Source organism: Amorphotheca resinae (assembly GCF_003019875.1).
Source record: "Amorphotheca resinae ATCC 22711 unplaced genomic scaffold M430scaffold_10, whole genome shotgun sequence".
Classification (NCBI taxonomy): domain Eukaryota; kingdom Fungi; phylum Ascomycota; class Leotiomycetes; order Helotiales; family Amorphothecaceae; genus Amorphotheca; species Amorphotheca resinae.
Genome location: NW_020194480.1, coordinates 127,269 through 154,245, shown reverse-complemented (window position 1 = coordinate 154,245; position 26,977 = coordinate 127,269). Strand labels below are relative to the sequence as shown.

Genomic DNA, 26,977 nt, shown 5'->3' with positions numbered 1-26,977 from the left:
GAATGATACTGATGAATTCGCTGTGGATCTATGCAAGATCCAGTAAAGAAAACTAACGCTACAGGTAGAATATTCACACTTTACACACGAATGAATGACATCGCACGAAAACAACATCAATCCCAATCGAGGAATTCCGAGTCCCGAAATCTCCGTCGCTTCCACGGTTTGGTCGCCTTCGGTGGATTGACAAGTGTCAGGCCTTTTCTTGCCTTCTTGGCCTGTTGTACAGAGGATGCCATGGTCCTTCTGCGGTCCATTTTGTCATGGAAGATAGATCCTTGAAAGTCAGGCTCTCTCCATACCTCTAATATCTCCTCAAGCTGAACCTCATCCGTGGCCTGCTGGCCCTGTCCCTCTCTTGTCACGATGGCCCCTTCCTGTTCAATACACTCGTGCCCAACTAACTTCTTGTAACGCCTTTTCGTAGTCCTCTGCTTCTTTTTGCGATACAGAACACGCCAATTCCTTCCAAACCTCTGCTCCCACCTATTGCCTAACAGAAATAGGCCGAAGGCCCACTGGAAGCACAAACGAGGATCAAGAAGAGGAGAATTGTCGATACTGTAAACGGCAGGGAGATGATCAACAGGAGACCAAGAATAATTATCAGATTGGCGGAAGCAGTGGGGTTGGGTGGCTTGTTCGTTAGGTTGTGGTATATCGAATATCAAAGTTCGACGCCCATACACGATGAGACTTTGGCGATGGACAGTGCTAGGTTCGTGAAGATATGAGCCGTATACTGAAAACCGCCATCTTGTCAGAAGGTGTAGAATATTCTGGCGCACTGGTATTCCAATATTTTGGCCGCCAGCGAGCAGCAAGAATATCGCAATGGCGAAGACTGTGATGGCTTTGAGGACGGCTGAAGCATGAATTTTGATGGACGCGTGGAAAACAGTATGGCAAATTTGAAACGGTACGGATAGGATAGGCTTAATCCAATCTTTAATGCGTTCAATAGTTCTTGCATGCCATTCTATTTCCCAGGCGGGTCTCTCCGGCATCTGCAATGGACCTCGTTCACTTCGAAGCGCGCGTCCGCTATTAACCGGAAGAATGTTGCAATTTTGATCAACATGATGATGATTATTACGACAATCATTGCGGCGATGCACCAATGAAACCATGGTCTGCTGTATCTCTGTCGGACTTCAGATGGCGCTGGATTTGCACTGGAGTGACTGATAGGGCTCAAGTGTGGGCTCTGTTCCGGGGAGATATGCCACAATCAGGGTAGTTTTTCGGCTCTATCAACAATCAGTAACCTCTCTTTAGATAGCCACCTGAGCCACTTACACGGTATTAACGATTGATATGACCCTATGGGGATGGAAGAATAATCAAGTGATGGTACTCCAGAGCGATTGTGGCAGAAGCAAAAGCGTGTGAAAGCAGTGGATATCAATATAAGTGACGGTTATTGATGTTGCTGATGTTGCTGTGTTAAAGAACAAAATTGCTATTTACATGGCTTGACCATAGGAGGAGCGAGATGAGTGGTCCTTCCGCAGGTGTGCAAGCGACTAGAAAGTAGAAAGAAAGGGGAGGCGCGAGTAGAAGAGAAGACGATACAACTTGCAACGGGCCCTCCATGGGCCCTTCATCTTCAAGATCAAAACAAAAGCATCAATCAACACGAACATCCATACTGTCTTGCAACCCGGCCGCATCAATTATAGTATTGATACCGTCAGAGAAACTTCATTTCTACTGAGCCGAGGAGGTGTAGAGAGGGGAGCAAGAGTGCCTGTCATTCCGCAATGGGATTCTGGCATGGAGAGCGGGGACAGCGAGGGGAGAGGCGGAAACGCAAGATTGAAGTGGATGAAACTGACCACCCGGAGCCAGCTGAGAAACTTGGCAAGTTCGTAGCGGCTCGAGGGGAGACAATCACACATATGGAAAGATGGAAGGCCGACTCTCGTCAGAGTGAAGGAAGGATGAGAAATGACAACTACCTGCAACTTACCAGGGAACAAGGAAACCAGATTGGCGATGACCTTGCATTCGGAAACAACTCGTACGTCGCGTCCGGATCTGCATTTCTCCAGGAAGCCGATCTTGTAGCTTTTGTCGCCGGCACGGTGGAAGTGGACCAGGGTAAGGTTGATGCCAAAATCAAGCAGATTGGGGCAAATGTGACGCCTCGTCGGGACCACTTGGAAGTCGGCGTAGATGGGTTTCCCAAGACCATGGCAGATGTCGAGAAGGATTGCTTGCGACCCATGAAGAAGAAGAAGGGCCATGATTCCCATCCCTGTGGTAGGGACGACAAGGCAGCCGGCGATGTCCCCCAAAAAGCCCAGCATCTGCATCAACTATCCCACCACACAATATCCGACGGCGCAGAGAAATCCGTATGCTTCCACCGCCCACCAGGTGTTGCCCAGGGAGGGAGGACTGGTAACAACGTCGAAGGCGCTCTTCTTCATCAGCGGGACGTCCAGGTGTCAGTCGAGAAAGAGGATCGATATGGCTATCAGCATCCTCACTGGCAGCATAATTGGGCGGTCGAGACTGGGAACAACAGTTGCCCCGAGTACCTGGATGCCGTGGAAAGGAATGTTGCAGGCCATCAAGTCTGGCGGGATGCTTGGGAAAGAATGAAGGAGGACGACGTGCAGAGAACCAAGACTCGACGACAGAGGAGCGGGTGCCCGTCGCCGGAACTCCCCGAGGAGCCGCCTCGATGCTCCCCCAACGCTTCTTCGACGTCGTCGGACACTGTTGTCGTTGAACATGTCGAAGTCGTCGATGGCCCAGTGGTCTCAGTCACGGCGTCTTCCAAGAACTCAGACAGCAATGGTTCTTCAGTAGCATCAGACGCTGTCTACCGCTCAACAGAATGCTCCTCGTCGTCGGACACGACCGCGATAGACGACGCGCCTTCGAAGACGGCAGGCCGTCCTCGACGAAAGCCCAAGCATCGCCGCACATTCAGCTCTGATTCAGGCGACAATAATGACGAGCTCGATTGGTCTGTCTTGACGCCCAAGAAGAAACAGAGAAGAGCGCCACCTTCTCGGCGAGCACGGGCGGAGTGATGGTCGAATTGGCCTAGAATCTCTTCAGGAATACTGAGTCCCGGATACAGTCTTCCACCACGAGCCACGAAAGGGCTGCCTCTACCTGCTCGTCAGCATACCTCTGTATCCTTTTCGAGTCTCGACCTCATTCCCCCTTTTCCATTCCTTCTATTTGTCGAGCGCGCGATGGATTGGATTACCTATGATGCACGTTTCCCCATACATACCAGTGATACCATTCTATCAGATCTCGCTGATTGCACTCGTTCCAGTTTGCGTGAGACCATGACTAGCAGGGGAGATTACGGTGTTCGGCCGCGTTGTTGCGATTTCACGCGTCTCGTATTGTGAGAGGCTCTCTCATTCGCCATTGCGCCAGAATAAGCTTCGCCGAGCTTCAGGCAATCTCGATTCACGAGTCGTCAGCGAAACACGCCCGCCCTATTGCTTGAGACTTGCGATGCCCGGGCTGCCAGATGCAGCCAACGTGCCTAGTTGCAACGGGCGCGTCGGCAATAGCGTGGTCGCGGTGGCTATTACCAAGTATCTAAGCAGAGTCAGTGGCGTCGTTGGCAGCTCGAACCGTCGGAACTGGACCGACGCTACTTCAGGGGAGAAGGCTGGAGAGCCCACATCCCCCGCAAACTATGAGGCCGTCGTCTGCTTGCCATCTGCTTATCGAGCCCCATCATTGGCCGTTGTGCTGCCGCTAGAGCGTGGATCAGGGCCTATCGATGGATTATTGGTGACCGGCTCTCAGCACTCTCTTGTGTTCCTGCTTTGCCCTTTTCCTTTTCTGCCAACGTCAACTTCCATAGGAGAATGTTTACTCTAATTTCCTTTGCTTCAACCATGACTCAAAGAGGTAATTGACTATCGTGCATACTATTTCGCCGCTGCGAGTGTCTCGGTGTTGCATACTCCTGAACCGTGATGCGTCGAGGTATATAGCTTCCACTCCTTCTCCCCCCAGTTTTCTTTTCCATCACCAAGACTCACATCGTCCAACGCCCGTCGCCAACTCGCCGTCCATCGTTTAGAATCTTCGATTCATTTACATTCTTTACACTATCTAATTCTAGATAACTCCTTTCTCCAACTCTTACAAGATGAAGGCCTCAATCATCTCCGTCCTCGGCGTTGCCGCCGCTGTCAGTGCTCAGGCACCATGGCCTGCCGTCCCCTCTGGCCCATGGCCTCAACCTCCTGCCGCCCCCGCCCCGCCCGGAGCTGCGCCCGGAGGAGCATGGCCCGCTCCAGGGGGAGCCGCCCCCTCCGCCGCCCCCTCCGGAGAGTGGCCCGCCCCCTCCGGAGCACCGCCCGCCGCCCCCTCGGAGGCATGGCCCACCCCATCGGCAGCGCCGCCAGCCCCTCCCGCCGAACCCTCCGGCCCATGGACCGTGTCGACTGTGTACACCACCTCTGTCCACACGATCACCGACTGCCCTCCCACCGTCACCGACTGCCCCGCCAGGAAGGGCAAGGTCACCACGGAGGTCGTCCCTTGGTACACGACGTATTGCCCCATCAAGCCCTCCGAGCCGAGTGCCCCGTACCCGACCAAGCCTGTCGAGCCCACTACCATCTGGCCCGAGACTACCACCTACCCCCCTGAGACCACCACCGAGCCTGCCCCTGAGACCACCGAGCCCTCTACCATCTGGCCCGAGACTACCACATACCCCCCTGAGACCACCACCGAGCCTGCCCCTGAGACCACCACCGAGCCCCCCGCTGCTCCTCCAGCCTGGACTCCTGTTCCCAGCCCAAGCCCCAGCCGCAGCATCGGTACCATCATCCCGCCTGCTATTCCCACTGGTGGTCTCCCCCCATCTCCCCCCAAGCCCAGTGATATCCCCCCATTCACCGGTGGTGCGGCCGCTCAGCAGGTCGGTGGTCTGTTGATGGCTGCTGGTATTGCCGCCGCTCTTTTGTAAGAGCATAATCGAATATGAAGATTAGGAAGGAGAGAAGAGGATGATGTTTAGGATGTATTGATGATGTATGGATTGGAGGGTGTGGATATTGTTTGAGTTATGGTAGGGAATGGGGGATTTAATGGGAGTAGGGTTGAAAATTCCGGGAGTGTTGTATGTTATTTTGTAGATTCGTGCAAATTAACATGTATTACCTCCTCCATTGTGGCAATCACCAGCTATGCATGTTGCTATCACATCGTTCGCCTTACGCTTGGCCAGAAGATATGGTATTTGATCGATGGCTCACCCCGTGCTTAATTTACCGCTCAACAGATAACCAAGTCTCCCTATAATCGTGAGCTAGTGGTCACAAGGACCTCTTGTAGTATGTTCTTCGATTGCGCCTAGTTTCATTAGCAGAAGTCGAATCTGATTGGACTTAAGCAGAACCTTGGATTATTGGGCCAATACACCAGTCTATCTGGCGATTTCAAACATTATGGATGTTAGGTAGTGAGTGAGGAGTCGGGAAGATGAGCCTAATGCTGGATTCTCTCAGAGACGTTGATGCCTACCTTATGTATTATAAGCTTTCTACTCCGCAAGCGAAAGAACATGTCAGGTGTTGGAATTATCCTCGTCCTACGGGATAGTGCAACTCCTCCTCGCTCAGAATCCTGTCTGTTTCTTTCAGCGTCTTATCAATCGTTATCTTAGACGCCAGCTTGGAACTGGAGATCGGTCTGATCAGATCAGACAGACGATTTAATAAGGGAACTATTCTTCTACATTCAGTTGCCTGACCTGATTGAGGAGGCTAGTTAGTTCGCTGGTACTCGGCGTACAGTAACTAAGTACTTGATAGCTATGATAAAGCTGTGCTGAGTTATTAAAAAAGCGTATCAGCTTGTTTGAAGTAGATGTATACGCGGCGTGTAGTCGTAACTAAGGCTTTACTGGCAGGAAATACTCTTTCTTACAGGGGTAGCTTTGTAGAAGAGCAAGTACAGCGTTGACTTGGACGCTTTTTTGTTTTTTTTGTGGGGGGGGGGGGGGGGTGGTATATTACCACAGTTAATGGTAGGATAGCGACGGCGGGGTAGTAGATCAGGTTAAATAACTAGACACAGGAAAATAGAAACTGAATTTAGTAAATTCCAATATATATAGGTACCTTGTGAATATATATGTTTTCCTCCAACGACTTATACTGTAGGTATTGACAGGGCTGAGAACCCCCTGCAAGAGAAACCCCACGCCTCATACAATCTCAACTACTCGGTCACCCAGCAGTACTGCATGCAGTTATGATGGAAAACAATTGTCAAATCCATGATCTCTGTCCAAGACAACCTATCAGCATTTCTTATGCGCTGTGGCACGAGCTCTGCACCCATGTAAGAGGAGCCGCCCAAGGAGACCAGGGCCCAACCTTCCTTGTCATACTCTTCAGCTGAAGAATTGAAACACGAAAACCCTCTCTTCTCTCCCCTCTCTCCCCTTCAAGCTCTTCTTCCACCCATATCCAGACCCAGCACCATAACTACCTACATTGCGTCGCCGATAACCAAGCTGCAGTGATGTCTCTCGACCCTCGGGACTCCCAGCGACGCACACGATCGCGCTCCCCAGGCGGTCGCGAACCATCTCGCACACGCGCCGAGCCAGAACGCGAGCGGTCGAGGGTTCGCGCGCCGTCGCCGCCCAGCTCACGATATGACGAGAACCTAGCTTACGGCTACGATGAAACGATGGAGCTGCGGACGCGGGAGCGGCGGGGCGGCGCGCGAGAGCCGGACGTCGTCACGGCGGAGCCCAGGGACAGAGGACATGGCGGCGGCGGGAGCCAGTATCGATCGAGTTCGCCTGCGCCGGGGTCCCGAGCGGACCCGTATGCGGTTCCGGGGGCGTTTGTGGAGAGGGAGGAGGTGAAGGTTGGATATGGTGGGAGGAATAATGGGAGAGAAGTCAGAGAGACCAGAGAGGATTACTATGCGGGGGCGGGGTCTGGCTCGCGCAGGGAGGATTATGGATGGCCTGAGACGGAGCGTTCACGATATCGCGAGACAGAGACATACAAATACGCAGATCCAAGGGATAGGGAGACGGATGCCCGACGCTATGAGGAGGATAGGCATGGGCGAGAACGATCAGCCAGTTTCAATGCCCGCGTTGGCCATTCTAGCATCTCGGGGGGCATTGCCGTTGGCCGTGATGACCATAGGCCATCCTACGCACAACCGCCATCTCCTGTGTCGAAATATGCTGCACCATCTTCTCCGACGAGACGCCCTATTTCATATGCGGAACCGAAGCAGTGGGAATACGCCCAGCCAGATGAGAATATCACCTACACTCGACGTCAAATAACAGAGCGCGCAGCGCGTCCTCGGAGTCCGCAACACCAGACATATGGCCGTCGGCGACGCGGCAGCACATCAGACCACGGCGGTGATTCTGCCCGATCCTCGAGATCCAACGTTGTGACGGTGGACCCAGGATCTCGCGGCCGGAGGGACGCTTCACCTGCCCCGGGTCTTGCTCCGCGAGTACATTCTCTCTCCTTGTCCACCGGCCACCACGGCAGCGCCTCCCTGTCTCTGGCTAATGCCCCAGGATCTCCTCTTCTCGAGTCGTATCATGGAACTTACCAGAGTATCTCCCCCATGCCGTCTCCGCTCATGATTGCTTCTACGCCACACTCAGATTTCGTTGAACCCCTCTCTCCCCTCTCGTCTGATAATGAAAGAGGGAAGTCCCGCCGCACAGCACGCTTTCATGACCCCGAAGAAGAAGCCATTATTCTCGCCAAAGCCCTGAAGGGTGAGAAGCGGGCTCCCAATACCGCGCCGTTAGTCGAGATCCTCCCCGGACTCACGCACGAGCAGGTCCTAGAATTGAGAGTCCAGTATAAAAAGATAGTAAAGACGGGGAGTGACAGAAAAGGCGTGAATGTAGCCAAACACATCAAGATGCGTCTCAAAGAAGAAGATCCCAGCCTTATGAAAGCCTGCTACGCCTGCGCCCTTGGAAGATGGGAATCCGAAGCCTACTGGGCGAATTTCTGGTACCAGGGGGAGAAATCGCGACGGGAGCTACTCATCGAATCCTTGATGGGCCGCACGAACCGCGAGATCCGGGAGATCAAAGACGGCTTCTCGGACAAGAAGTACGGCGATAGCTTGACGAAATGCATGAAAATGGAGCTCAAAGAGGACAAGTTCAAGAAGGCGGTTCTGCTGGTGCTGGAGGAGAGGAAGATGGATGAGCGTCCGGGGGACAGGATCGATCGGCACCTGGTGGAGGAGGACGTTCGAAACCTTCACAAGGCAGTTAGGTCCGAGAAGGGGGGCGAGACGGCCATGATCTCTATCGTGGTCGTGCGAGGTGATAATCATCTCAGGGAGGTGCTACGTGTTTACGAGGCGACCTACCGATCGAATTTTGCGAGGGAGATGTTGAAGAAGAGTGGCAATCTCGTCGTACGTTTGTTTTATTTTACTTTCACCTTTATCCTCTCTCCCCCGTATCCCCCAACTCTCCTTTCCCAACCCCTACCTAACCCTCACAACACAGGGCGAATTGCTCGCACACATCCTGAACGGGGTAATCAACAAGCCCGTCCGCGACGCCCTCCTCATCCACCACGCGCTCTCGCTCTCCAAGTCCGACTCGCTACGCACCGAGCTCCTCATCAGCCGGCTCGTGCGCTACCACTGGGACCGGCCGCACCTGGAACTCATCAAGAAGGAATACCGCGCTCGCTATGGTATCGAGATGCAGGCAGCGGTTCGGGAGGGCACGCGCGGCGAGTGGGGCCGCTTCTGCGAGATGTTGTGCGTGCGGCGCATGGGCGACGAGATCCGGAGGGTCGAGAGGGTCGAGGAGGTTACTACTTATGTGCGGAGATAAGATGAGAGATAGATGCAAGGATTCCGTAGGGGGTTTGGCATGATGACTTCGTATATGACGAGCATTGATGAGAAGATGCAGAAGAAGCGTTGTTCTTTTTTTTCCGTTTTCCTGATTTGAGATGATCATGCTGCTGCATGAATCCATACCCTCTCGCATTAACATCGTCATGCATGGATAACAAGCGCTGGTTCGCTAGCTATCTCTATGGAACTAGCCACGGGATGCTCGGGAATCTGAAAAATTCAAAGCCGGAAGTTATGGAGTTTGAAGTCTTTAAATTCTGGGTGAATGAATCAGTTTTAAACTTGAGGAGATTTGAAGGTCAGTAAGGGTATGTATGTATCTCTTTCTTTCATACCTTATCTCACTGGGATGGATGGTTACTTTAGGTATCAGATCGACACCTCTCCTGAAAGTCGTAGCAGGGGTCTTGGGAGTCAGTGCCTACCTAGGAGTATCTAATGGAGTAAGCATACAGACAAGATGTCGGTACTTCTTCACGTGCAAGCCTAGTGGCACAATCTGATAACTCCTCATGTTCGAATTCTGCTCTGCTGCTCATTGGTCACTTCTGTTCTAGAGGGTAAGGTAAGGTACGTAGGATTGGCAAGTGCCACATATACCTACCTGTTCAGCTTGCTTATGATATTGGAGACTATCAATCAAAGCAGTAGAGTTTGGTAAAGTGATTTGATATTTCCTGTATACCTATATGCACATTCCCTCCCTTTCCTCTTTTCTGGTGCAAACGACCTTAGCCATCTAGCTAGGTTTTCCAATTCCAAACCTCCGTAGATGATACAATATATCACAGTAGATGTTTCAGGTTTGTTACTTATCTGCCTTTATTTTGGAATCATGTTCTCACTTGGAACCTTCCGTACCGCCCTTACAGGAGCGAAAGATGTCGAAGACTGTTTGAAGAAACCGTGCGGAGCATCAATGATTGATCATTGATTGATTGACGTGGTTTCCTTGGTGCCTCGGAAGGGAAAAAACGGACTTCTTCCTCACATATTTGCGTACTGTGTCGAGATAATACCATCCGGGAGCGTCATGAGCATTTCCTTGGCGTTCGACCAAGCTTTCTGAGCCATGGCCGCCCTCTGCGGATCTCTTGGCTCAATGAGACACTTGAAGGGTGCAGGTCTGCATACGATGCCTTGAGTCACGGCGTTGATGTCGACGGGGATATCATTTCCTCGCTCATCTTTGGCGTGCTTGAAATTGAGCGCCCAGAGCATCTGCGCAATGCCAAGATACAGCGAGCGCTCTGCGACGTTGAGGCCGGGACAGACACGTCGGCCAGCGCCGAATGTGAAGTGGTCTCGCTCGTCGACGTTGTTCTGAGCAGCGGATTCTCCAGCGCGGGAGAAGTCGTTCTCGAATCTAGATTGCTTCTTGTTAGCTAGCAACTCATATCGAAGTATTTTAAATAGTGGGAAGAGCTACGGACCTTTCAGGTCTGAATACGCGAGGTTCGGGATATCTCTCAGGGTCGTTGTTCAGTGTCCATACGTTGCAGACAACACCTGCGTTCTTGGGAATGAAGTATCCTTTATAGTAATCGTCGGTAGACGTGGCGTGAGGTACGATACCCATGATACTAGAGGGCAGGTATCTCAGAGATTCCTTGACCACCATCCGGATATATGGCAAGTCATCATCCATCCTAGGCAGACGGTTTGGCCCAACGATCCTGTCAAGCTCCTCCTGGGCCTTCTTCTGCGCTTCGGGGAAGTTCACCATAGCCACGATGAATCCGAGGAAGATGGATGCGGTGGTGTCGGAGCCAGCTTCTAACAGCGTGCCAGATACGTACGAAGCCCAGTCATCGGTGAATCCGTTCTTCTCTTGCGACTTGAACATGTCGTCACAGAAACAGGGCGGGGAGGTCCCATCTGCAATCCGCTTCCGTACTCGGGTGAGGTAACTCTTGTAAAGGGTGAGTTCTTCCTGGTGGAGTGCCTTGGCCCGTTTGCTCATGGGGTTCACGAAATCGGGTAATCGGCGGAGGATGGGGAAGTAATCCAAGAGACTCGACGATACCTGCGACGCAACCGCGAATTCCTCAAATCCCTGTGAAAAGATATTAGAGAGTTCCCCACCAAGACGGACGTTTCAAGATAATGTACTAACATCATAGATCTGCTTTACAGCCGGGTCGTGGAAACTTGGTGATCTCCATCCAAAGACAAAACTCGTGACGAGAGAAGTGGAGTAGCGACGGACGTGGTCATGGAATCCCGTAGGCTCGTCAATCATATCGGACAGCATCTGCTTCAATTCCAATTCCTGGTAGGGGACATAATCCACAGCTTTCTTGACGTTCAAGAGGTTGTGGATCATCTTTCTCGCCAGACGCCATTCGTCGTTGTATTTCATGAACACGAGACGGTAGCCTCCACTGATGAGATCTTGACCAATGTACATATCAGGCCGCGAGGAATACTGGGTGCTCTTATGATCGAGGAGGTCCTTGACTGCCTGGCGGTGGTTCAAGACAATCATAGTCTTCGTTCCTAGGATCAAGCTGTAGATGGGACCGTACTCTTCGGCCCATTTTTGGAACTTGAGGTGGACATCGTTAGTGGAGAGAAGCAGATGCAAGTTACCTGCAGAACATATCAGTAAAGATTCTGGATTCAGGGAGATGTGCGGGAGTTCGAGCAACAACGAACGTACCGAGGATTGGAATCGTAGGTGGTCCTGGAGGATAATTCTTGGGCCGTTGTCCAAGGTTCCTAAACCTGATCACAAGTGCAACAATTGCAATGCCCGCAACAATCAGAGGCCAAGTCGTTGGCGTGATGAACTTTGAGACTCGCACAGGGTCCATGATAGCACAATCCTAGAGCTTATCCAGGGTGATCAAGGTTGAAGAACTGGAAGACGAGGAGGAGTGCAGCAGCTCTCAAAGCAGCAGCAAATCGACATGTTAATATTTCCACAGGGTCTATATGAATTGTCATCGTTATCGCAAAGCCGATAACTCATCCACCACGCAACAATCACCAGCCACGCCGGAGGAGCGAATGAGACAACGCTCTCGCATTAGGAACGGAGCCCTGCGGTACCCCGGCAGTTACAAGAGTGGAAGCGCAAGAGTGGAAACTCGGAATGGACGGAGGAGAGGCCAGAAGCAGCGGCCAGAAGTGGATTTCCCATAACTCAATCCCTGTGTCTTGCCCGGTTGTCTTACTGGGCCATGTTCATGATATCCCTCCCCGAGAAGGCGGGCCAATCGTGGGGTGAGTTGCCCCTGGCGGCTGAGAGCTTATCAAAACGACAATCAGCTCCCCCCGGACGGCGCCTTGCCCTGGATGAGAGATCTTGAGATACTCCCCACCTTTGAAAGGGCAACAAAAGTGGCGGTTTGACTGACTGTTGTTAGTCGAGCTTATCGTCGTCGTCAGGTCTCCTAGTTTCCGGGTCTAGTCGAAGCTTGGTTTGCTGTTGACTTACCTAGGTAGAGCCTCTGCCATCTGGTCTCTGTCGCTCTGCTGCATTTATAAAAATATCGGTGCCTTTATATCCATTTCGAAGAGCTCTACCAGCCCAAGCTCTACGGAGTACGTACAAAGGTACAGTAGGCTTCACATGGCGGTCAATGGCAGAATCACTGTATCAGTGAAATAAATACAGCCAATCAGAATCGATATAAAGCAGCTCTCGCCTGATAAACAACCCTGGGGTTTCGGAGGACCGTCGACACACAACATCCGGCAGTACTGTACATCTTTGTATCAGACCAGATTCCCCAGGCCCCTATGGCACAACAGGGAGCGCGTCCTGTGGCAAGGCTGTTATCCCCCACTATAGATCTCTGGATATGTCATATTGCTACCATGTGCCACTATCTGAGCCTTCAATCAAGATAATCCGCAACCTTACCTTATCTTGTGTTTCCATGAGCGGTCTCAGACATAAATTTGATTCATAACTAGAAGCTAGAAGCCGGGGACATGTGCATCGGGAGCCCTGGGCATATCTAAAATCATACGTCAAATAGGCCTTGTAGAAGTCTCGAGCTTTCTTCCGAGCACCAGGTAGCTTTTAGAACTTCCCTTCAGCTCTCGCGCCAGAGCTCTCTCCCGTCCCCCCCTCGCTCTCCCAAAGCAACAATTCAATTCCTCTCCAAGAAAAAGAAAAACACCAGAGGAAAAAGTCGAAAAAAACATGGGCACCCCCTCGGAATCAGACACTGAGAAAGGGCAGGCCAAGATCGCAAGCAGCAGTCCCGAGCCCTCAACCAGCCCCATTGTGGAGGAAGGCGAATGGCGACCCGTCAGCTGGCTGCGGTCTTCCTTCCCCAAGTTCCTGACCGGTGCGTTTGTGGAGACGCGAGGTATCGAGCGCGTTCCCGCAGAAGAGAGGATTAAGCCAAGCGCCGCCAACTATCTGCAGATGGTGCTGATCTGGTTCTCTGCAAATTTGTCCGCGAACAACATTGCCGTGGGCCTGCTGGGCCCTAGTGTTTACCAGCTCTCCTATTTGGATTCGGCGTTGTGTGCGACCTTTGGCTCGATCGTGGGATGTGCAGCTACGGCGTTTACTTCGACTTGGGGCCCCAAGTCGGGGAACAGGACGATGGTTAGTACTGGGATTGGTGGCTGGTTGGGGACTGCGCTGACTACTTGGGAAGATTGTGGCGAGGTATACCATGGGCTGGTGGCCAAGCAGAATCTGCGTTCTCCTGAACATGGTCATCATGTTAGGTTATGGGATGATTGGTGAGCTTGCCTTTCTGCGCCGAAGACTCTCATGCGATAGACAGACAGATCTTGCTCACTTTCCCTTCCTGCTAGATTGTGTTATTGGTGGCCAGATGCTCTCCGCCGTGGCTGACAACAACATGTCTATCATTGTCGGGATCATCATTGTTGCTATCATCACCTGGGTTGTAACGGTTATTGGACTTCCGATCTTCCATATCTATGAAAGGTGAGCAATTTCATGGCCACAAGGATCGCGAGAAGCTATGGAGACTAATCACCAAACTCTAGATATGCCTGGGCTCCACAAGTGGCCGTGTGCTTTATCCTGGTCGGCTGCGCAGGACCGTACTTCAATACCTCAACTCCATCCATCGGCGATGGGCCGACTATTGCTGGTAACAGGTAAGGTCTCCCAAGACCTCTCCAGAAAACAAAGAGATATTGACTTCGCTCAGATTAACATTTTTCTCTCTCTGCCTGAGCAGTTGCATTGCCTGGGCGCCAGCTGGAGCGGATTTCTTCGTATATTACCCAGAAGAGATGAAGAGCTGGCATGCCTTCTCCCTCACTCTCATCGGCGAGGGACTTTCCCAGATCTTCGCGTACCTCTTGGGGATTGGTATCGCGTCAGGAATAGCGACCAGGCCGAGCTGGTCAGCAGCTGACGAGATCAGCCCTGGCGCTGTCATGGTTGCTGCGTTCGACACTCTGGGCCGGTTTGGAAAGTTCTGCGGCGTGGTCGTTGCGCTGGGTGTCATTGCAAACAATGTACCTGGCACGTATTCAGCGAGTCTTGGATTCCAATGTCTGGGGAGCTGGCCGTTGAAAGTGCCGCGGTTTTTCTGGAACACGGTTGGGGTTATTATCTACACCATCTGCGGCGCGGTGGGCCGGAACCACCTTTACAGCATTTTTGAGGATCTGCTTCCACTTATGGGCTACTGGGTCACCATCTGGTTTACCATTAGCTTGGAGGAGCAGTTTATTTTCCGCCGCCACATCGGCTATGACTGGTCGGCGTGGAACGACAAGTCCAAACTGCCTCATGGCTTTGCAGCCCTGACAGCCTTCTTGGTCGGGTGGGCTGGCTCTATCATCAGCATGGACCAGGTGTGGTATGCGGGGCCCGTTGCGAAGCTGGTTGGCGCCGATGGATCAGATGTATGTCCAGCCAATATCAGACCTTCGAGAACCTTTGCTAACTGCTTTATAGCTGGGGATTTATCTGGGCGTTGGCTTCGCGGGTATCGTGTATCCCCCACTGCGGTACCTCGAGAAGAGGATCGTGGGCCGTTGAAGCAGGCAAAAGAGAGTGTATTGTATCGGATGCTCATTTACTCGTATGAACTTCGTTTTTTTATATCGACATGGACTGTAAATAGTGCCCTGTGCACAAAGGTTAAGGGTATTATTATACTGTAGACTAATTCCATAGCTTTGTCCTCATGGTAGGTGTTGTCTCTGGGCCAACCGGAATTGGACTCGTAAAGCCTTGCTCAGTCAACGTTAAGCCTTTCTTATATATAGTGGAGCTGCCTTACCGTTAACTGCTGAATCCTGATACAGGAGCACCCTCGTACTTTTAGTAAAGATAGTCAATCATTCGTCCATCCAAATCGAAAGCGGTCAGCAAAAGACCAAAAGGGATAACAAATGCTCCCCTTGCAAGTTGCAGCCCATCTATCTCTCCTCCGCCCCACTTGTGAAATGGTGCTCCCGCCGCCCTCGTCCGGCCTTCCCTGCACTCCCCGCATCGTTCTCTCGTTGGGCCATGTCAACCGTCAACGTCAAGATAAAGATCCCTGGCTGATCTCTGACTTCTCCTCTCCTCTCCGGAGTACGATTCAGACAGCCCGGCTATCTCCGACGTCTTGACTCTCGAGTGTTCTCATCCGCCGCTAGTCGAAAGCCGTTTTGCCTGAAGGTCTAGAAGGTTCAAGACATCTGTTGACATTGACGAAGGATTCGATCCCAGCCTCGGTTTGACATGGAGGAGTCGGAAAATATATCCCTCCGTGCGGGTTTAGTCCGGTAATACGATCTACGTATGCCTCGGCTCGCTTATCCCTCGTGTTCGACTTCCAAGTGTGGAAAGGTGCCCCTGGCACGTGCTGTAGCCCATCTTGGCAAAATGTCGGGATAGTGTCGGTATAATAATCCTCCGATGGTCCCCCCTTTTTTGCGGCTCCTTTATCAACCAAGTCAAATTCCTCATACAGGTTCAGATATAGAGAACACAATTCCAAGTTGGGCTATTGTACGTATTGTATAAGCGCATCGAAGTCGAGTGTGTCCAAAGCCCCCTTTGGCAATTACAGCTTCCTAGCCAGGTACAATGTTGATATCTGAATGATCGAAAGACTGTTGACGATGAAAATATGTTGGTCCAACTTCGGTCAGATATTCAAGATACTTTCTTTACCTTCATAAGTGCTGGTATTTAGGAGCAAACCAGTGACGAGCAATCAGCAAGGCTATCCTAAATACAGGCTAGGCATTTCAAGTGAAGTTATTTTACTTAGAAGCACAGTATCTTTTGGAGATTCTCAAGTTAGAATGCAGGGAAAGATATGAGAGATTATTATAAAGGGCTTGCTGCCAGCGTGCAATAAAGCATTCACAAGATACGGTAGTTATACCTTGATCAAAGATTAAGTCCCTCGACATAAGTGGTCTCCCCAGATGTCAAAAACTTGATAATTTTCTTGGGGGAAACTTGCCCCCGACGCAAGAGAAGTTCAGATTTGGGATGTGACATTCAAATATTCATTCCTAGTTGCATATTCTTCTGGCACAGCTAGAACACCTGAAATGATATTCTGCTAGAGGTGTCATTCTGACATTCTGTTGGAGAAATTTATAACAGACTTGGTGTTAACATAGGATACACAGAAGATAGGACCAAACTTCTATTAATGACCTATTCTCCAAGAGACGTCCTTCTGTCTCTAGTAATTCACAACAAACTTGATCTTGACATGAGACAAAAATAATATAAGACAAACCTTCAAAACCCTATATAGAACTTAAGCTATAAACTTTTCTTGCGTTACTAAAGAAAAGTGAGGTATTCACTTCATTGTTTTTTGGTAGACTCGCTAAGTCTGCTTGATATATTCTTCACTTTAGATCTCAGGATATTTCAAAACAAATCGCGAGCCTCGCACGCTACCTAGGATCACGCTTTATACCTACCATCCTAACGTTGTCTTACGCGTCCCAACAAGTCCTCCCTCTCATAAGATACTTCTTCTCCTTGCCTCAACTATCATCCAATCAATAAACACTTCTGACGTCTGACACTTTACCTCTACAATGTCCCTCCAAGACCATCTCGTCATCGCAAAGGCGGTTGTGTGTGCCACGGCCGCGAAGTTGTCGGCTTGGGCCCGTGAAGTAACTCGACTTAGGACGAGTTCGGAGCCACTGGCTACGAACGAGACCTCTGAGCCAAAGGGAGCCTTTGAGCTGTTTTCAAATCTTCCACCAGAGCTACAGCTCAAGATCTGGGCTCTCGCACTTCCCGGTGCTCGTGTGGTCGAAGTGAAAGCAAAGCGCGTTAAGAAAACCTTGGGCAGATTTCGTACGCCCCCTGCTGCAGAGACCATCGATCCAAAATACTGGTATCTTACTGTTCTTTTTGAGCCAATTGCCCTTATGTCCGTCTGTCGCGACTCCCGGGCTGTGGCATTGAAGTACTATCAGCTGAGCTTTGGCCGCTGCCTCAAACACCCGATCTACTTTGACAACAGCAGGGACATCATCCTGGGCGCCAGCCTGGATATCTTGATAGCATTCTGCAACTGGAGCAATGATGGTTCATCGATCTCTGAGGATGGAGTTCGATATCTCGCAGTCGACCCGCTACACGTCTACAATCTAAGCACCAAAACATTTCATAAGCTTCCCCGATCCTGGTCGGTACCTAGATTGGCTGAGCTGGTCACGATTGTGGGTTCACTCAAAGAAGTGTACATCCTCGACCTTGAACAAAACCCAGCCGACATGTTCAGAGTCCTATTCGTGGTCAAATTGGCACTTGCCATTGGAAGGCATTATGTCCAGATCGCTGCCAGCCGAGTCCCTGCGGACGGAGATAGTGCCCCTGTTGAGGAAGCCATCCCGCTGCTCACGACATTACAGTACCAATACAACTGGCCCGTTCACGATATGCAGGAGATGCTCTTGGCCAATTTGGTCTATCAAGAAAAGTGTCGGGTAAGTAAACTACAACTATCCTCTCCTATACCGTGATGAGGACAAGGATAATAACGTGCATTACTCAATAGCATCACCCGGAGATTTACCTTTCCAACTTGTTAGAGACACCACCAGATGGCTTTAGGGTTACATACCGTTTTACGGGATGGCCACGGGCATAAACAGTCTTTCAGTCCTGCTATGGCTTTCAGAGGATATACCCCGTTCTACTTTGAGCTTATTGAGCACACAACTGCACGGACATAAAGAATCTTTCAGTACTGGCTGGGCTCTCGGAGAAGGGAAACACATAAATGGAATGCACTCTACATCCTCCATGTATTTGCAAAGGTCGAGCCGGACGTCGTCACTTTTTTTTCTCGTTTTTCTCCCCTTGTTCTTCCCTTTCTTTTCCCTTTCCCCCCCCTTGTACTTAAACCCTGTCGTCTTGTTTCTGCTTTTAACTCATTAAGCGCACGTCTGGAGAATAATAAAGGGTCTTTCAATTCGGAGTTTCTGAGAAGCAAAATGCATATCCGGGGTACATCCTGTCATGCATTTGCAAGAGAAGATATCCCCTGGATTTGATCGCTTTCTCAATTTCTCAATTTCTTTTGCTGCTTCTTTCTTTTCTTATTGTCTTATTTCTGCTTTCAACTCATCAGGCGCACATCTGGAAGAGGATAAAAGGTCTTTTAGACTTTCAGTACTCACGGCGTTTCAGAGGAACAGAATGCACATCTGGGAAGATGGATATCTGGGATGCACCCTGTTCTATTTGCGCAAGATCCCCTGGACTTCGTGACTTTCTTTTCTCTCTGTACTTTAATACTGGTGTCTTTAGCAAGCTGACTCCACTATTCACAAAATATGATCTGTGGGATCATTCACACCATAATAGTCCTTGTTTGGTAGTAGTGCTCGTTATTCTCGTTGGTGCCGCGCCCCGTTAACGTGGGGAACGCTGCGTGATTCCCCCCTTTTGCCGAGGCTCATAACTATGAAATGGGAGAAATGGGCTTGATTGGGTTCTAGAGAGACTATATATACAAGGAGGCGAGAGTATGATGTGACCTGATTTTCCACGTGACAAAATATCAGGATAATCATATGATTGTCAGAGGCCGTCTAAATGCCTTATAGGCCATCTTTAAGGTAATACCACAAGTTCACAACACCATGTATTATTTGGAGCCTACAACGCTAATAGAAACAAACGATTCGTTGTCAATCTCAAAGGTGGATCCAAGTCTTTGGTATCAGGGATTGCTAGGTTCTAACTCTGTCACAGTTCTCAACTTCTCATACTCTGCGAGTAGCTCTTATCTCGCTACCACCAAACTAAACAGCCGTTTGCCTTGAACCAAACGAAGCATAAAGCTACTCAGAGCAATGAGACATATAGGCAGCAACAGTACTTTGTAGGCCTGCTTTTTCAACAACAGTCTACGCAGTCTGCCACCAGACTCGTGGGAATGGCTTCGAGCTTCACCGCAAACGACCCTGCATCTGACATGGTCATGGGGGTAACAATCAATAGCCATGGTGACCGCAGATTGTTGAACAAAGAAAAGTTCGTCGAGACAGAAGTCCCCAAAGATCATCCAATTTTCACGAGCCGACCAACGCACATTGGGGAGAATATTGGAATCCCAGTGCTAGTTCAAAAGCTCGTCCCCTTTTACGATTTACCTGAGGGAGCACCAGATAGAAACATGAATCGGACCGCCATGTATCTCAAGCTACTTGTCAATGTCCAGGAGCGAGGTTGGGGATTTACCAATCTCTTTAATCCGGAAGATGAACAGGCTGGGCCAATTCTCATTGTTCGTAAGGATGGCAAACCTATTACTCCGAGGCAGGTCGAGGCTCTTGCGGCGTTCTGTCGTTTCCAAGTTGCTCCCGAACACAGGCAATTACAAGATGATTGCTTACCAGAATTAGAGTCTGATGAGTCTTTTGAGGCAAGGAAGGAATTTGTAAGGACTCGTGTTACGAGATCGGTGTTCGAGAAGTACTTTGAGGACTTCAAGAAGGAGAGAGCTATGGAGGATCCATCATGGGCTGATGTTGCCTCCCTGTATGATGTTTGATACAGGAAGTTTGTGTTTATGTTTTACCTTCCCGGCGCAAAGGACTATATTTGCATGGCTACGGTGTATTGGGTGTGATGACTCTTGCTTTGTTCACTGTTTTCTTGGCTTGCTTGCTTTGCTGCTGTGGAAACAATACTGCTCTTTTCCCAGTGCCACATGTGACATGTCACTGTTGGAAGCATACACAGGAATATGACACTGTTATTTTTAACTTCATTAGTAGAAATGAAAGCATTGCTAGATCGGTCTTATACACTCGAGACAAATAGAATTAATAGATGCACCTTAGAGAGGTCAACAGCGTTAGAGATAGAGAGGAGAAACCGAAAGTGGCAAGGGGAAAAGTGAATAGATATTTGACCTGATTTTGTCAACAAAGACAGAAAACGCGACAACAGACATATCAAAAATCCCTACAATCTTCCAAAAAATCACCTTGGGATTCAGAATACCTTTTAAAAATAAAAAATCATCAATGCGCCGTGCGGGATTCGAACCCGCGTTTTCTGCTTCTTCTTTGAACCCCTTTTTACAGGGGGGTGTGTGGGGAGCAGACCAGTTAAACCACCTAAAAGCGATGTTAGTTTACTATTTTCGACCTGAATTAGGAAGTATAATCTTACTACTGCAACGGCGCGTTCCAGTGCACTATACGTTCATATCAGTTTTGTTTTCCATTCTCTTTATCTTCCTACAGGAGCACGAACGCGTTGAACCAAGCGAGGAGCATATAGGGGGGGTTCATCACGTGATTATAAGTAGTTCGCTTGTGATAAGATAACGAGGAGAGCGCAAATTCCACGGGTGGGGCAACGATCGCAGACAGAACGACGAGCAGCACAGCTGGGTATCTGAGGGATGCAGGCATAATGCTGCACGATTATCCTAGCGTCTCCATTGGTATGCAAATACCTACGGTTGCATCCATCGATACAGAAGCTGCAGCAGAGCCGCAACACAACGTCAACGACGACTTCGACGACGTCTTTGGCTCCGAGCCTTCCTCCCCCGTCCTAGTACCATCTGCGGAAAACACTGGGCTTGATGATGCATCGCATGCCAGAGGAGGAGGCAACACCGAGTGGTCTGATATCCCGCGCCTAAGAGAGAAGCATGAGACGGAAGGATACAGAGATGGTGTCACGAGAGGCAAGGCGCAAACTGTGCAGCAGGGCTTCGATGAGGGGTATGGACTGGGTGCGGTGCTCGGGCTACGCATTGGGAAGATCCTTGGGTTGTTGGAAGGGATATACGCGGCTGTGAGAAGCTCGGCGGGTGTTGAGGCAGCGGAGGAGTGGAGGGGGGAATCGGAGAGGTTACAGGCCTTGGTGGAGTCGGCGACGGGGGAGCTGAAGACGGCGGGTGTTTTTGGGAGGGAATATTTCGCTGAGGATGGGATCTGGAAGTATGAGGTTGAGGGTGAGAGGGATGGAAGAGATGTCACATTTCCGGATGTCGCGGGCAGTCATCCATTGGTTAGGAAGTGGGAAGAGCTTGTGGCCGGGGAGGTCAGGAGGTGGCAATTGGACTTGGAGATTATGGAGCATGAAAAGGAGGAGATTGAGGGTGAGAAAGTGGCAACTGCCAAGGAAGAAGTCCCGGAAAGAACAGCGCCTGGTGCAAGGAAGGGGTTAAATTGGTGACATTGGTTTCGGAAGAGATCCCAATATGTCTGACCATGGCACATCCAGTCGGCCATCACGGATGACTCTGCCTAACTTGGTATGAAGATTTGGGGCCTGGAGAACCACACTGAGGAACATGAGTACCAGCAATGAGAAAGGCTTCCGAGTCTGATGGCGGGTTCTCTATAGACATCTATTCTTGGAGATAACAGTTCCGTGGAAGGAAAACGGAAAATGAAAAATACAGGACATTCAAATGTCTAATTCTTGAGCTATTTTGGTTATTATAGCCAGTATCAGCTACCACCTTTCCCCCTTCCCCCTGTCGCATTGTTGCTTCTTACAGCAATTGCGAACCTACCATGGTAATTGCAACGGAGTGGGGAGACCTTTGCCTAGAGTCTCTTCAGCAGTACCAATATCCCCTATCACATATCAGCATCCATCTATCACCTCACTGGCAAACTTACCTGGTCCCCTCGGCGCCCAGTACTGTCCGGTCTTGCTCATATCCAGCTTCTCGGCCCACTCAGCCAGACTCTTCGCCGCTTCATCTGGTGTGACAGCACCACCGGCATCCCAGAATTTATCGAACCCGACACCCTTGGTCATATCCGTCCTCATAAACCCCGGATGCACCACACTGACCACTACTCCCTTCTCTTCCAAATCTAAACTGAGGAGCTTACCCACCATGTTCAGGGCAGCTTTACTGGCATGGTGCCCGTAATTACCGCCTCCTTCTTTTTTGTGTCGCAGGGTTATGGAGCCCGATTCGGAGGATACGAGGACGACCTTGGAGCCTCTCTGGAGGTAATTGGAGCGGGACAGGGAATGGACTATGAATGGGGGTGAGATCGCGGAGGTTGCTATAAGTGTGTGAGCTAAGTCTCAGATAAGAGCAACTTGAGTAGTAAGAGTGTATACATACAATACATCTTGACCTCCTCCGCCCACTTCGGGCCATTGACGAAATCCTCCGTTGCAAAATACCCAGCCGTAATAATCTACCAAGTCATCAGACCTCAATTGTCCCTTCTGTTGTTATCCAAACAAGATTAGAGACCTACCACAGTATCCAGGGCCTTCACGCCACCCTCAACCATACCTCCACCACCCCCCGACATGCCCAATTGATTCACGAGCCGCCGCCCTACGTCCTCCTGCGCAACATCGATATTTGGCAGCCACACAATCTTGCTATTCAATTTCTCGTTTTTTGGAGCTGCAGAGGAGCGCGTCGTCCCAAATACGGTGTTCTTGAGACCGGAAGCGTAGAGGTTGGCGAGTGCTGCGCCTAGACCGCGGGTTGCGCCTATGATTAGGATATTCGGCATATTTTCGCTTTGATAGTCTCGGATTCTTGGTTTTGATTATTGAGGAGTTTAACAAGGAGAGAAAAAAAGGAATGGAGGAGTGAAGGAGTGGAAGAAATAAGGGAATTTGTGTGATGTGCTTTGTGAGGTGAGGTCGGCGCTGACGTCATGCGGGTCAGTGATAAGCACATCATGGAGAGAATGAATGAGATTATGAGATCACTGGGGAAATGGAAAGCTTGTCATTGAATGATATATAAAGAATGATATTTGGAGCTATTCCCCTCATATTCCCCAACCCCCCTTTCCCCAAATCATATCCAGCACAGAAGATATTAACCCCTAATCGTACCCGAAGTGTGGGGAAGCGCGGGGAAGTGTGGGGAGAACCATCAGCAACACGATCCGTTGCGTTGGAGGGTTCAGCTAGCTGAGGAGCTAGAGATAGAAAGATACTTTAATATGATATAGAGATTATCCATTGGCTACTGCTTCTATTCTACAGATTTCAGTTACCGGGTTCCTATAGATTACCTACCTAGGTACAGCAGTGCGCCGCTGGACCAGCATCCAAGATACCGAGGCTCAATCAGAGCGTGCCTCATATGTCCAGCGAAAGGTCAGAATCCAGATATACATTCAACAAATAAACTAAGATCAGTTTTCCTACGTTCTATTTTCATCCAGTATGAATCAGCGAAAAAAGCTCGTCAATCTCACAATGTCCAGCCCCTCAACCAAAGCCAGTACCACTTATCCATTGTTCGGCTGTCCCATTCCCTACACTGAGCCCCTCTGGTACTCCCGCAACATCTCACCGCATTACACAGAGTCACATCGCAGACTTCGAGCCGCCGTCCGAAAATACGTCGACGATGAGATCCTCCCATTCGCATTTGACTGGGAGTCCTCCGGCAAAGTGCCAGACTCGGCACGTGTATCCCGCGTTCCCTCTCATCATTGCCCAAATTACTAATTCCTCCCCAGGCATTCAAGAGACATGCAGAGCTTGGATATCTTGCTTTGAGCACGGATCTTCCCAATGTTCCACTCCCTGGAGGTATCCCTTTTGAAGAGTGGGATTCGTGGCATACGTTGATTGTTACGGACGAGTTGTGTCGTGTGGTATGGCCGTATGATACCTCTTTTCTAGAAATGTCCCGCTGATGTAGACAGGGTTATACTGGTGTGCTCTGGGGTCTCGGTGGTGGAAATGGAATCGGCGTGCCTCCCATCACTGACTTCGGTACTGCAGCCCAGAAAGCAAGATTCCTTCCTGGTGTTGCTGATGGTAGCATCCGGTTCTGCCTTGGGGTTACTGAGCCTGATGGTTTGTCCCTCCCTTTTATTTCCTACGTTCAGTGATATTCTTTATCCCGTGGTCTTTATTTCTGACGATGAACAGCCGGTTCGGATGTAGCGAATATAAAAACCACAGCCGTGCGGAAAGGAGACCATTACATAGTCAACGGCGCCAAAAAATGGATCACCAACGGCATCTGGGCCGACTACATGACCGCCGCCGTACGAACCGGCGGTCCAGGCGCCACCGGAATCTCCGTGCTGATCATCCCCCTCAACATCCCCGGCGTAACCAGGCGGCCGATGCACAATTCTGGCGTCGGCGCCTCCGGGAGTACATTCATCTCTCTCGAAGACGTACGCGTACCCGTCGAGAACCTGCTCCTTGAAGAAGGGCGCGGTTTCGAAGTCCTCATGTCGAATTTCAACCCAGAGCGCAAGAGCATCGCGACTTCGGCCATTCGCCTTAGTCGTGTATGCGTAGAGGATGCGTGGAGACATGCGTGTACCCGCGAAACGTTCGGGAGGAAGTTAATCGAGAATCCAGTTATCAGAGGGAAATTTGTGAGGATGGGGAGGATGATCGAGCCTGCCCAGGCGCTCTTGGAACAGTTGACTTGGTTGATTGAACAGGCTCGGCGAGATGGAGATGCGAAGAACGGCGCGAGACTTGGTGGCATGACGGCGATGTTGAAGATTGTCAGTACGAGATGTCTGGAGAAGTGCGTGAGGGAGGCTCAGCAAATTATGGGAGGCCTGGGATATGCGAGGGGTGGAAAGGGGGGAAGGTTCGTTTTCGTGCATCTCTCTGGTCATGGATACTAACTGACCTTCCTAGGATTGAAGCAATCTCGAGAGATGTCAGAGTTCTGGCCGTTGGTATGTGTACCCCTAGGCGAATATGGTTATGATCGATGCTTGAGGGAAATATGACTAACTTTGCACAGGTGGTGGAAGTGAAGAGATCATGAGCGAGCTCGCATTCCGGGAAGAGGTCAAGGATCTAAAAATATATGCAAACTCAATGAGCAAGTTATAGATCCCGTGTGTATTTCAATAATCAATTTCTTTTGTTTAGGTTGTTTCTTTTATAGGTTATATTGCTTTTTCTTTTCAATGTTCGAACTCTGCTCAGAGTTGCCTTCAACGAAGATGGCTATCAAGCGTTTGGTAGTCATCCCTATTTTATAGTAAAAGGTTTGTGCCCTGATATAAGAAAATTACTAATTTTCCTTTATATTATAATTACCTTCCATCCGTAGAATACCTAGGCGTTAGTTAGACTACGAGTAAATACCAACAATTATCACGGGACCTGCGTACTTCCATTGTTACCTACCCCGCCTGCCTCATTGACCAGGTGCAACTCCCAACACATCGCATATCCAGAGGTATCTCACCTGCGATGTCGACAACAGACCAAAAACCAGTCAAGATCTCCATCATGGACAACCTAGAACCACTACATGTTAAGTACTTCCATCAGCTTCTGCAAAACATCCTGTCCACGGATCTTGCAGAGCGTACATTCGCACAGATTATCGACGGGCTGCCGACACGAGACGATGTCGGATATTTCCCAACATATAGCCATGAAATCAAGAACAATTCACGTTCCTCTTCAGAGGCTATGAAAGCAGCAAAGGTATTCCGAGAAAACATCAACGTCGATACCGTTGAAGTGGACGGGAAGGTCAGCGGGCCCTGATTCCATAGCATAGCAGCGCTGGCATTCTGACCAGACATATATAGGTAATCCGGGCATATCAGAACACTGTATTCGAATCTCGAGAATTTTACATGCGATTGCTAGAGTTGTTGGCCATTGCTTGCCACGACATAGCAGCCCTTCTCTACTTCAACACCGAACCAGGTCTCCGGCGAAAAGATCAAGATGCCGAGACACGCCGCGCTGCACTTCAAGGTCGACCTACAGATTTTATGCACGAGGACTACTTTGCGTGGGAGCAATATCCTAATGGTATCGCTGACGTTGTGGGATATTGGGCGGAATATCATCTCTTTGGTGGCGTGGTACTCTTCGACAGGGGAGAATCCGGCGTTGATGTAAGTGTTTCTCTCTCTTCAAAGTCCATCTATATATCTTCACAATTCTCTAACGAGTATATCAGTGCAAGAGTGCTTTTCTTCATCCGGTTGGAGGCTTCAGAATCTTCCAGCTCTCAGACACACAGATATACCAGTTTTCCGAATACACAAAACAGCTTGTTGAGGCGGCAGATGGTGTGCAGCCACCATTTCCATTTCGTGCAGAGAAATATGCCTATCGCGTCGATCCTTTTGATGCTATGGCTCTCAACATCTACCGCAACAGATATGAGCGGAAGATACCCAGGAATAGACCTGCTCGATGCGTCCAGCGCCTCGCTGACTTTCCCGAACTGGCAGATGCAGTCGCGCAGGTGACTAGTAGGGGGCATGGCCAGTAATAGGCAATCGCCCTATTGTATAACGTAAGCCTTTTCTTTACTGGAGGTGTTACTGGAGGCGTTCCATGGCGAGCTGAGGAGAAGAGTGATGAACTTACGGATGGTCGAGGTTTTCTGTTTGGACTGTATCATTCTTCTCATGGCGGGCGTTACGGTAACTTAGTCTACCAAATCGTAAAAGACCTACCTTAGGTTTTGACAGTTTCGAATATCAATAGGATTCAGTGAAATACATAGCAGTTGATAAAACAGGAACCGGATAGGTAAACCACTGGTTTGAATTCACGTGATTCCATGGTTCTTCGCTCAAGGTAGTTTTGGTGCCTTACCTACCTATCTGTAGCTTTTTCATGTCTATTACCTACCTACTTAAAGCAGCACAGCTGGAGTCGGAACATCATCCC

General features: G+C 50.0%; 13 protein-coding genes across 13 annotated transcripts; 9 read left to right on the top strand and 4 right to left on the bottom strand.

Moving 5' to 3' along the window:
* M430DRAFT_36431 (hypothetical protein) lies at window positions 1-1,150 on the bottom strand. The gene has a single exon (XM_024866925.1). The coding sequence runs from the start codon at window positions 1,131-1,133 to the stop codon at window positions 117-119; it is 1,017 nt and encodes a 338-aa protein (XP_024718221.1). The 5' UTR covers window positions 1,134-1,150; the 3' UTR covers window positions 1-116.
* Window positions 1,151-1,581: 431 nt separating this feature from the next.
* On the top strand, window positions 1,582-3,348 carry M430DRAFT_168313 (hypothetical protein). The gene is made up of 2 exons (XM_024863536.1): window positions 1,582-3,239; window positions 3,305-3,348. The coding sequence occupies exon 1, from the start codon at window positions 1,767-1,769 to the stop codon at window positions 3,048-3,050; it is 1,284 nt and encodes a 427-aa protein (XP_024718220.1). The 5' UTR covers window positions 1,582-1,766; the 3' UTR covers window positions 3,051-3,239; window positions 3,305-3,348.
* Window positions 3,349-4,046: 698 nt separating this feature from the next.
* Window positions 4,047-5,455, bottom strand: M430DRAFT_168266 (hypothetical protein). Its single transcript, XM_024863535.1, has 4 exons — window positions 5,402-5,455; window positions 4,761-5,355; window positions 4,690-4,736; window positions 4,047-4,566 (listed from the first exon to the last, which is right to left on the bottom strand). The coding sequence occupies exons 2-4, from the start codon at window positions 4,973-4,975 to the stop codon at window positions 4,151-4,153; spliced, it is 678 nt and encodes a 225-aa protein (XP_024718219.1). The 5' UTR covers window positions 4,976-5,355; window positions 5,402-5,455; the 3' UTR covers window positions 4,047-4,150.
* A 1,076-nt stretch (window positions 5,456-6,531) lies between these two features.
* Window positions 6,532-8,863, top strand: M430DRAFT_21321 (hypothetical protein; the record flags this gene model as incomplete). The annotated part of the gene is made up of 2 exons (XM_024864497.1): window positions 6,532-8,433; window positions 8,528-8,863. The coding sequence occupies 2 exons, from the start codon at window positions 6,532-6,534 to the stop codon at window positions 8,861-8,863; spliced, it is 2,238 nt and encodes a 745-aa protein (XP_024718218.1).
* Window positions 8,864-9,546: 683 nt separating this feature from the next.
* On the top strand, window positions 9,547-9,849 carry M430DRAFT_168195 (hypothetical protein). Its single transcript, XM_024863533.1, has one exon. The coding sequence runs from the start codon at window positions 9,662-9,664 to the stop codon at window positions 9,821-9,823; it is 162 nt and encodes a 53-aa protein (XP_024718217.1). The 5' UTR covers window positions 9,547-9,661; the 3' UTR covers window positions 9,824-9,849.
* Window positions 9,802-11,908, bottom strand: M430DRAFT_68495 (hypothetical protein). Its single transcript, XM_024869355.1, has 4 exons — window positions 11,552-11,908; window positions 11,006-11,481; window positions 10,323-10,945; window positions 9,802-10,255 (listed from the first exon to the last, which is right to left on the bottom strand). Exons 1-4 carry the CDS (start codon window positions 11,703-11,705, stop codon window positions 9,877-9,879), a joined length of 1,632 nt encoding a protein of 543 aa, XP_024718216.1. The 5' UTR covers window positions 11,706-11,908; the 3' UTR covers window positions 9,802-9,876.
* A 926-nt stretch (window positions 11,909-12,834) lies between these two features.
* M430DRAFT_60497 (hypothetical protein) lies at window positions 12,835-14,881 on the top strand (the record flags this gene model as incomplete). Its single annotated transcript, XM_024868856.1, has 5 exons — window positions 12,835-13,459; window positions 13,512-13,810; window positions 13,873-13,986; window positions 14,040-14,745; window positions 14,798-14,881. Exons 1-5 carry the CDS (start codon window positions 13,046-13,048, stop codon window positions 14,879-14,881), a joined length of 1,617 nt encoding a protein of 538 aa, XP_024718215.1. The 5' UTR covers window positions 12,835-13,045.
* Window positions 14,882-16,899: 2,018 nt separating this feature from the next.
* M430DRAFT_29942 (hypothetical protein) lies at window positions 16,900-18,098 on the top strand (the record flags this gene model as incomplete). Its single annotated transcript, XM_024865921.1, has 2 exons — window positions 16,900-17,802; window positions 18,054-18,098. The coding sequence occupies 2 exons, from the start codon at window positions 16,900-16,902 to the stop codon at window positions 18,096-18,098; spliced, it is 948 nt and encodes a 315-aa protein (XP_024718214.1).
* An 865-nt stretch (window positions 18,099-18,963) lies between these two features.
* M430DRAFT_29941 (hypothetical protein) lies at window positions 18,964-19,877 on the top strand (the record flags this gene model as incomplete). The annotated part of the gene is made up of 2 exons (XM_024865920.1): window positions 18,964-19,023; window positions 19,134-19,877. 2 exons carry the CDS (start codon window positions 18,964-18,966, stop codon window positions 19,875-19,877), a joined length of 804 nt encoding a protein of 267 aa, XP_024718213.1.
* A 905-nt stretch (window positions 19,878-20,782) lies between these two features.
* M430DRAFT_106768 (hypothetical protein) lies at window positions 20,783-21,523 on the top strand (the record flags this gene model as incomplete). The annotated part of the gene is made up of 1 exon (XM_024861102.1): window positions 20,783-21,523. One exon carries the CDS (start codon window positions 20,783-20,785, stop codon window positions 21,521-21,523), a length of 741 nt encoding a protein of 246 aa, XP_024718212.1.
* A 339-nt stretch (window positions 21,524-21,862) lies between these two features.
* M430DRAFT_29939 (hypothetical protein) lies at window positions 21,863-22,842 on the bottom strand (the record flags this gene model as incomplete). Its single annotated transcript, XM_024865919.1, has 4 exons — window positions 21,863-21,930; window positions 21,976-22,374; window positions 22,437-22,512; window positions 22,576-22,842. 4 exons carry the CDS (start codon window positions 22,840-22,842, stop codon window positions 21,863-21,865), a joined length of 810 nt encoding a protein of 269 aa, XP_024718211.1.
* A 700-nt stretch (window positions 22,843-23,542) lies between these two features.
* Window positions 23,543-25,162, top strand: M430DRAFT_106950 (hypothetical protein; the record flags this gene model as incomplete). The annotated part of the gene is made up of 6 exons (XM_024861118.1): window positions 23,543-23,758; window positions 23,809-23,946; window positions 23,998-24,151; window positions 24,227-24,911; window positions 24,962-25,002; window positions 25,071-25,162. The coding sequence occupies 6 exons, from the start codon at window positions 23,543-23,545 to the stop codon at window positions 25,160-25,162; spliced, it is 1,326 nt and encodes a 441-aa protein (XP_024718210.1).
* Window positions 25,163-25,567: 405 nt separating this feature from the next.
* On the top strand, window positions 25,568-26,573 carry M430DRAFT_29937 (hypothetical protein; the record flags this gene model as incomplete). Its single annotated transcript, XM_024865918.1, has 3 exons — window positions 25,568-25,816; window positions 25,876-26,190; window positions 26,256-26,573. The coding sequence occupies 3 exons, from the start codon at window positions 25,568-25,570 to the stop codon at window positions 26,571-26,573; spliced, it is 882 nt and encodes a 293-aa protein (XP_024718209.1).
* Between the last annotated feature and the right edge of the window lie 404 nt (window positions 26,574-26,977).

Excerpts from the sequence above, each read along its gene's own strand:
- M430DRAFT_36431 (XM_024866925.1), bottom strand. The coding sequence starts at position 1,133 with ATGGTTTCATTGGTGCATCGCCGCAATGATTGTCGTAATAATCATCAT.
- M430DRAFT_168313 (XM_024863536.1), top strand. The coding sequence starts at position 1,767 with ATGGGATTCTGGCATGGAGAGCGGGGACAGCGAGGGGAGAGGCGGAAA.
- M430DRAFT_168266 (XM_024863535.1), bottom strand. The coding sequence starts at position 4,975 with ATGCTCTTACAAAAGAGCGGCGGCAATACCAGCAGCCATCAACAGACC. Across the intron at positions 4,737-4,760 it reads GGCTGGAGGAGCAGCGGGGG|GCTCGGTGGTGGTCTCAGGG; the intron begins GCTCGGTGGTGG and ends TCTCAGGGGCAG. Across the intron at positions 4,567-4,689 it reads TGGTAGTCTCGGGCCAGATG|GGCTTGATGGGGCAATACGT; the intron begins GTAGAGGGCTCG and ends CTCGGCTCGGAG.
- M430DRAFT_168195 (XM_024863533.1), top strand. The coding sequence starts at position 9,662 with ATGATACAATATATCACAGTAGATGTTTCAGGTTTGTTACTTATCTGC.
- M430DRAFT_68495 (XM_024869355.1), bottom strand. The coding sequence starts at position 11,705 with ATGGACCCTGTGCGAGTCTCAAAGTTCATCACGCCAACGACTTGGCCT. Across the intron at positions 11,482-11,551 it reads ACCTACGATTCCAATCCTCG|GTAACTTGCATCTGCTTCTC; the intron begins GTACGTTCGTTG and ends TATGTTCTGCAG. Across the intron at positions 10,256-10,322 it reads CGCGTATTCAGACCTGAAAG|ATTCGAGAACGACTTCTCCC; the intron begins GTCCGTAGCTCT and ends GAAGCAATCTAG.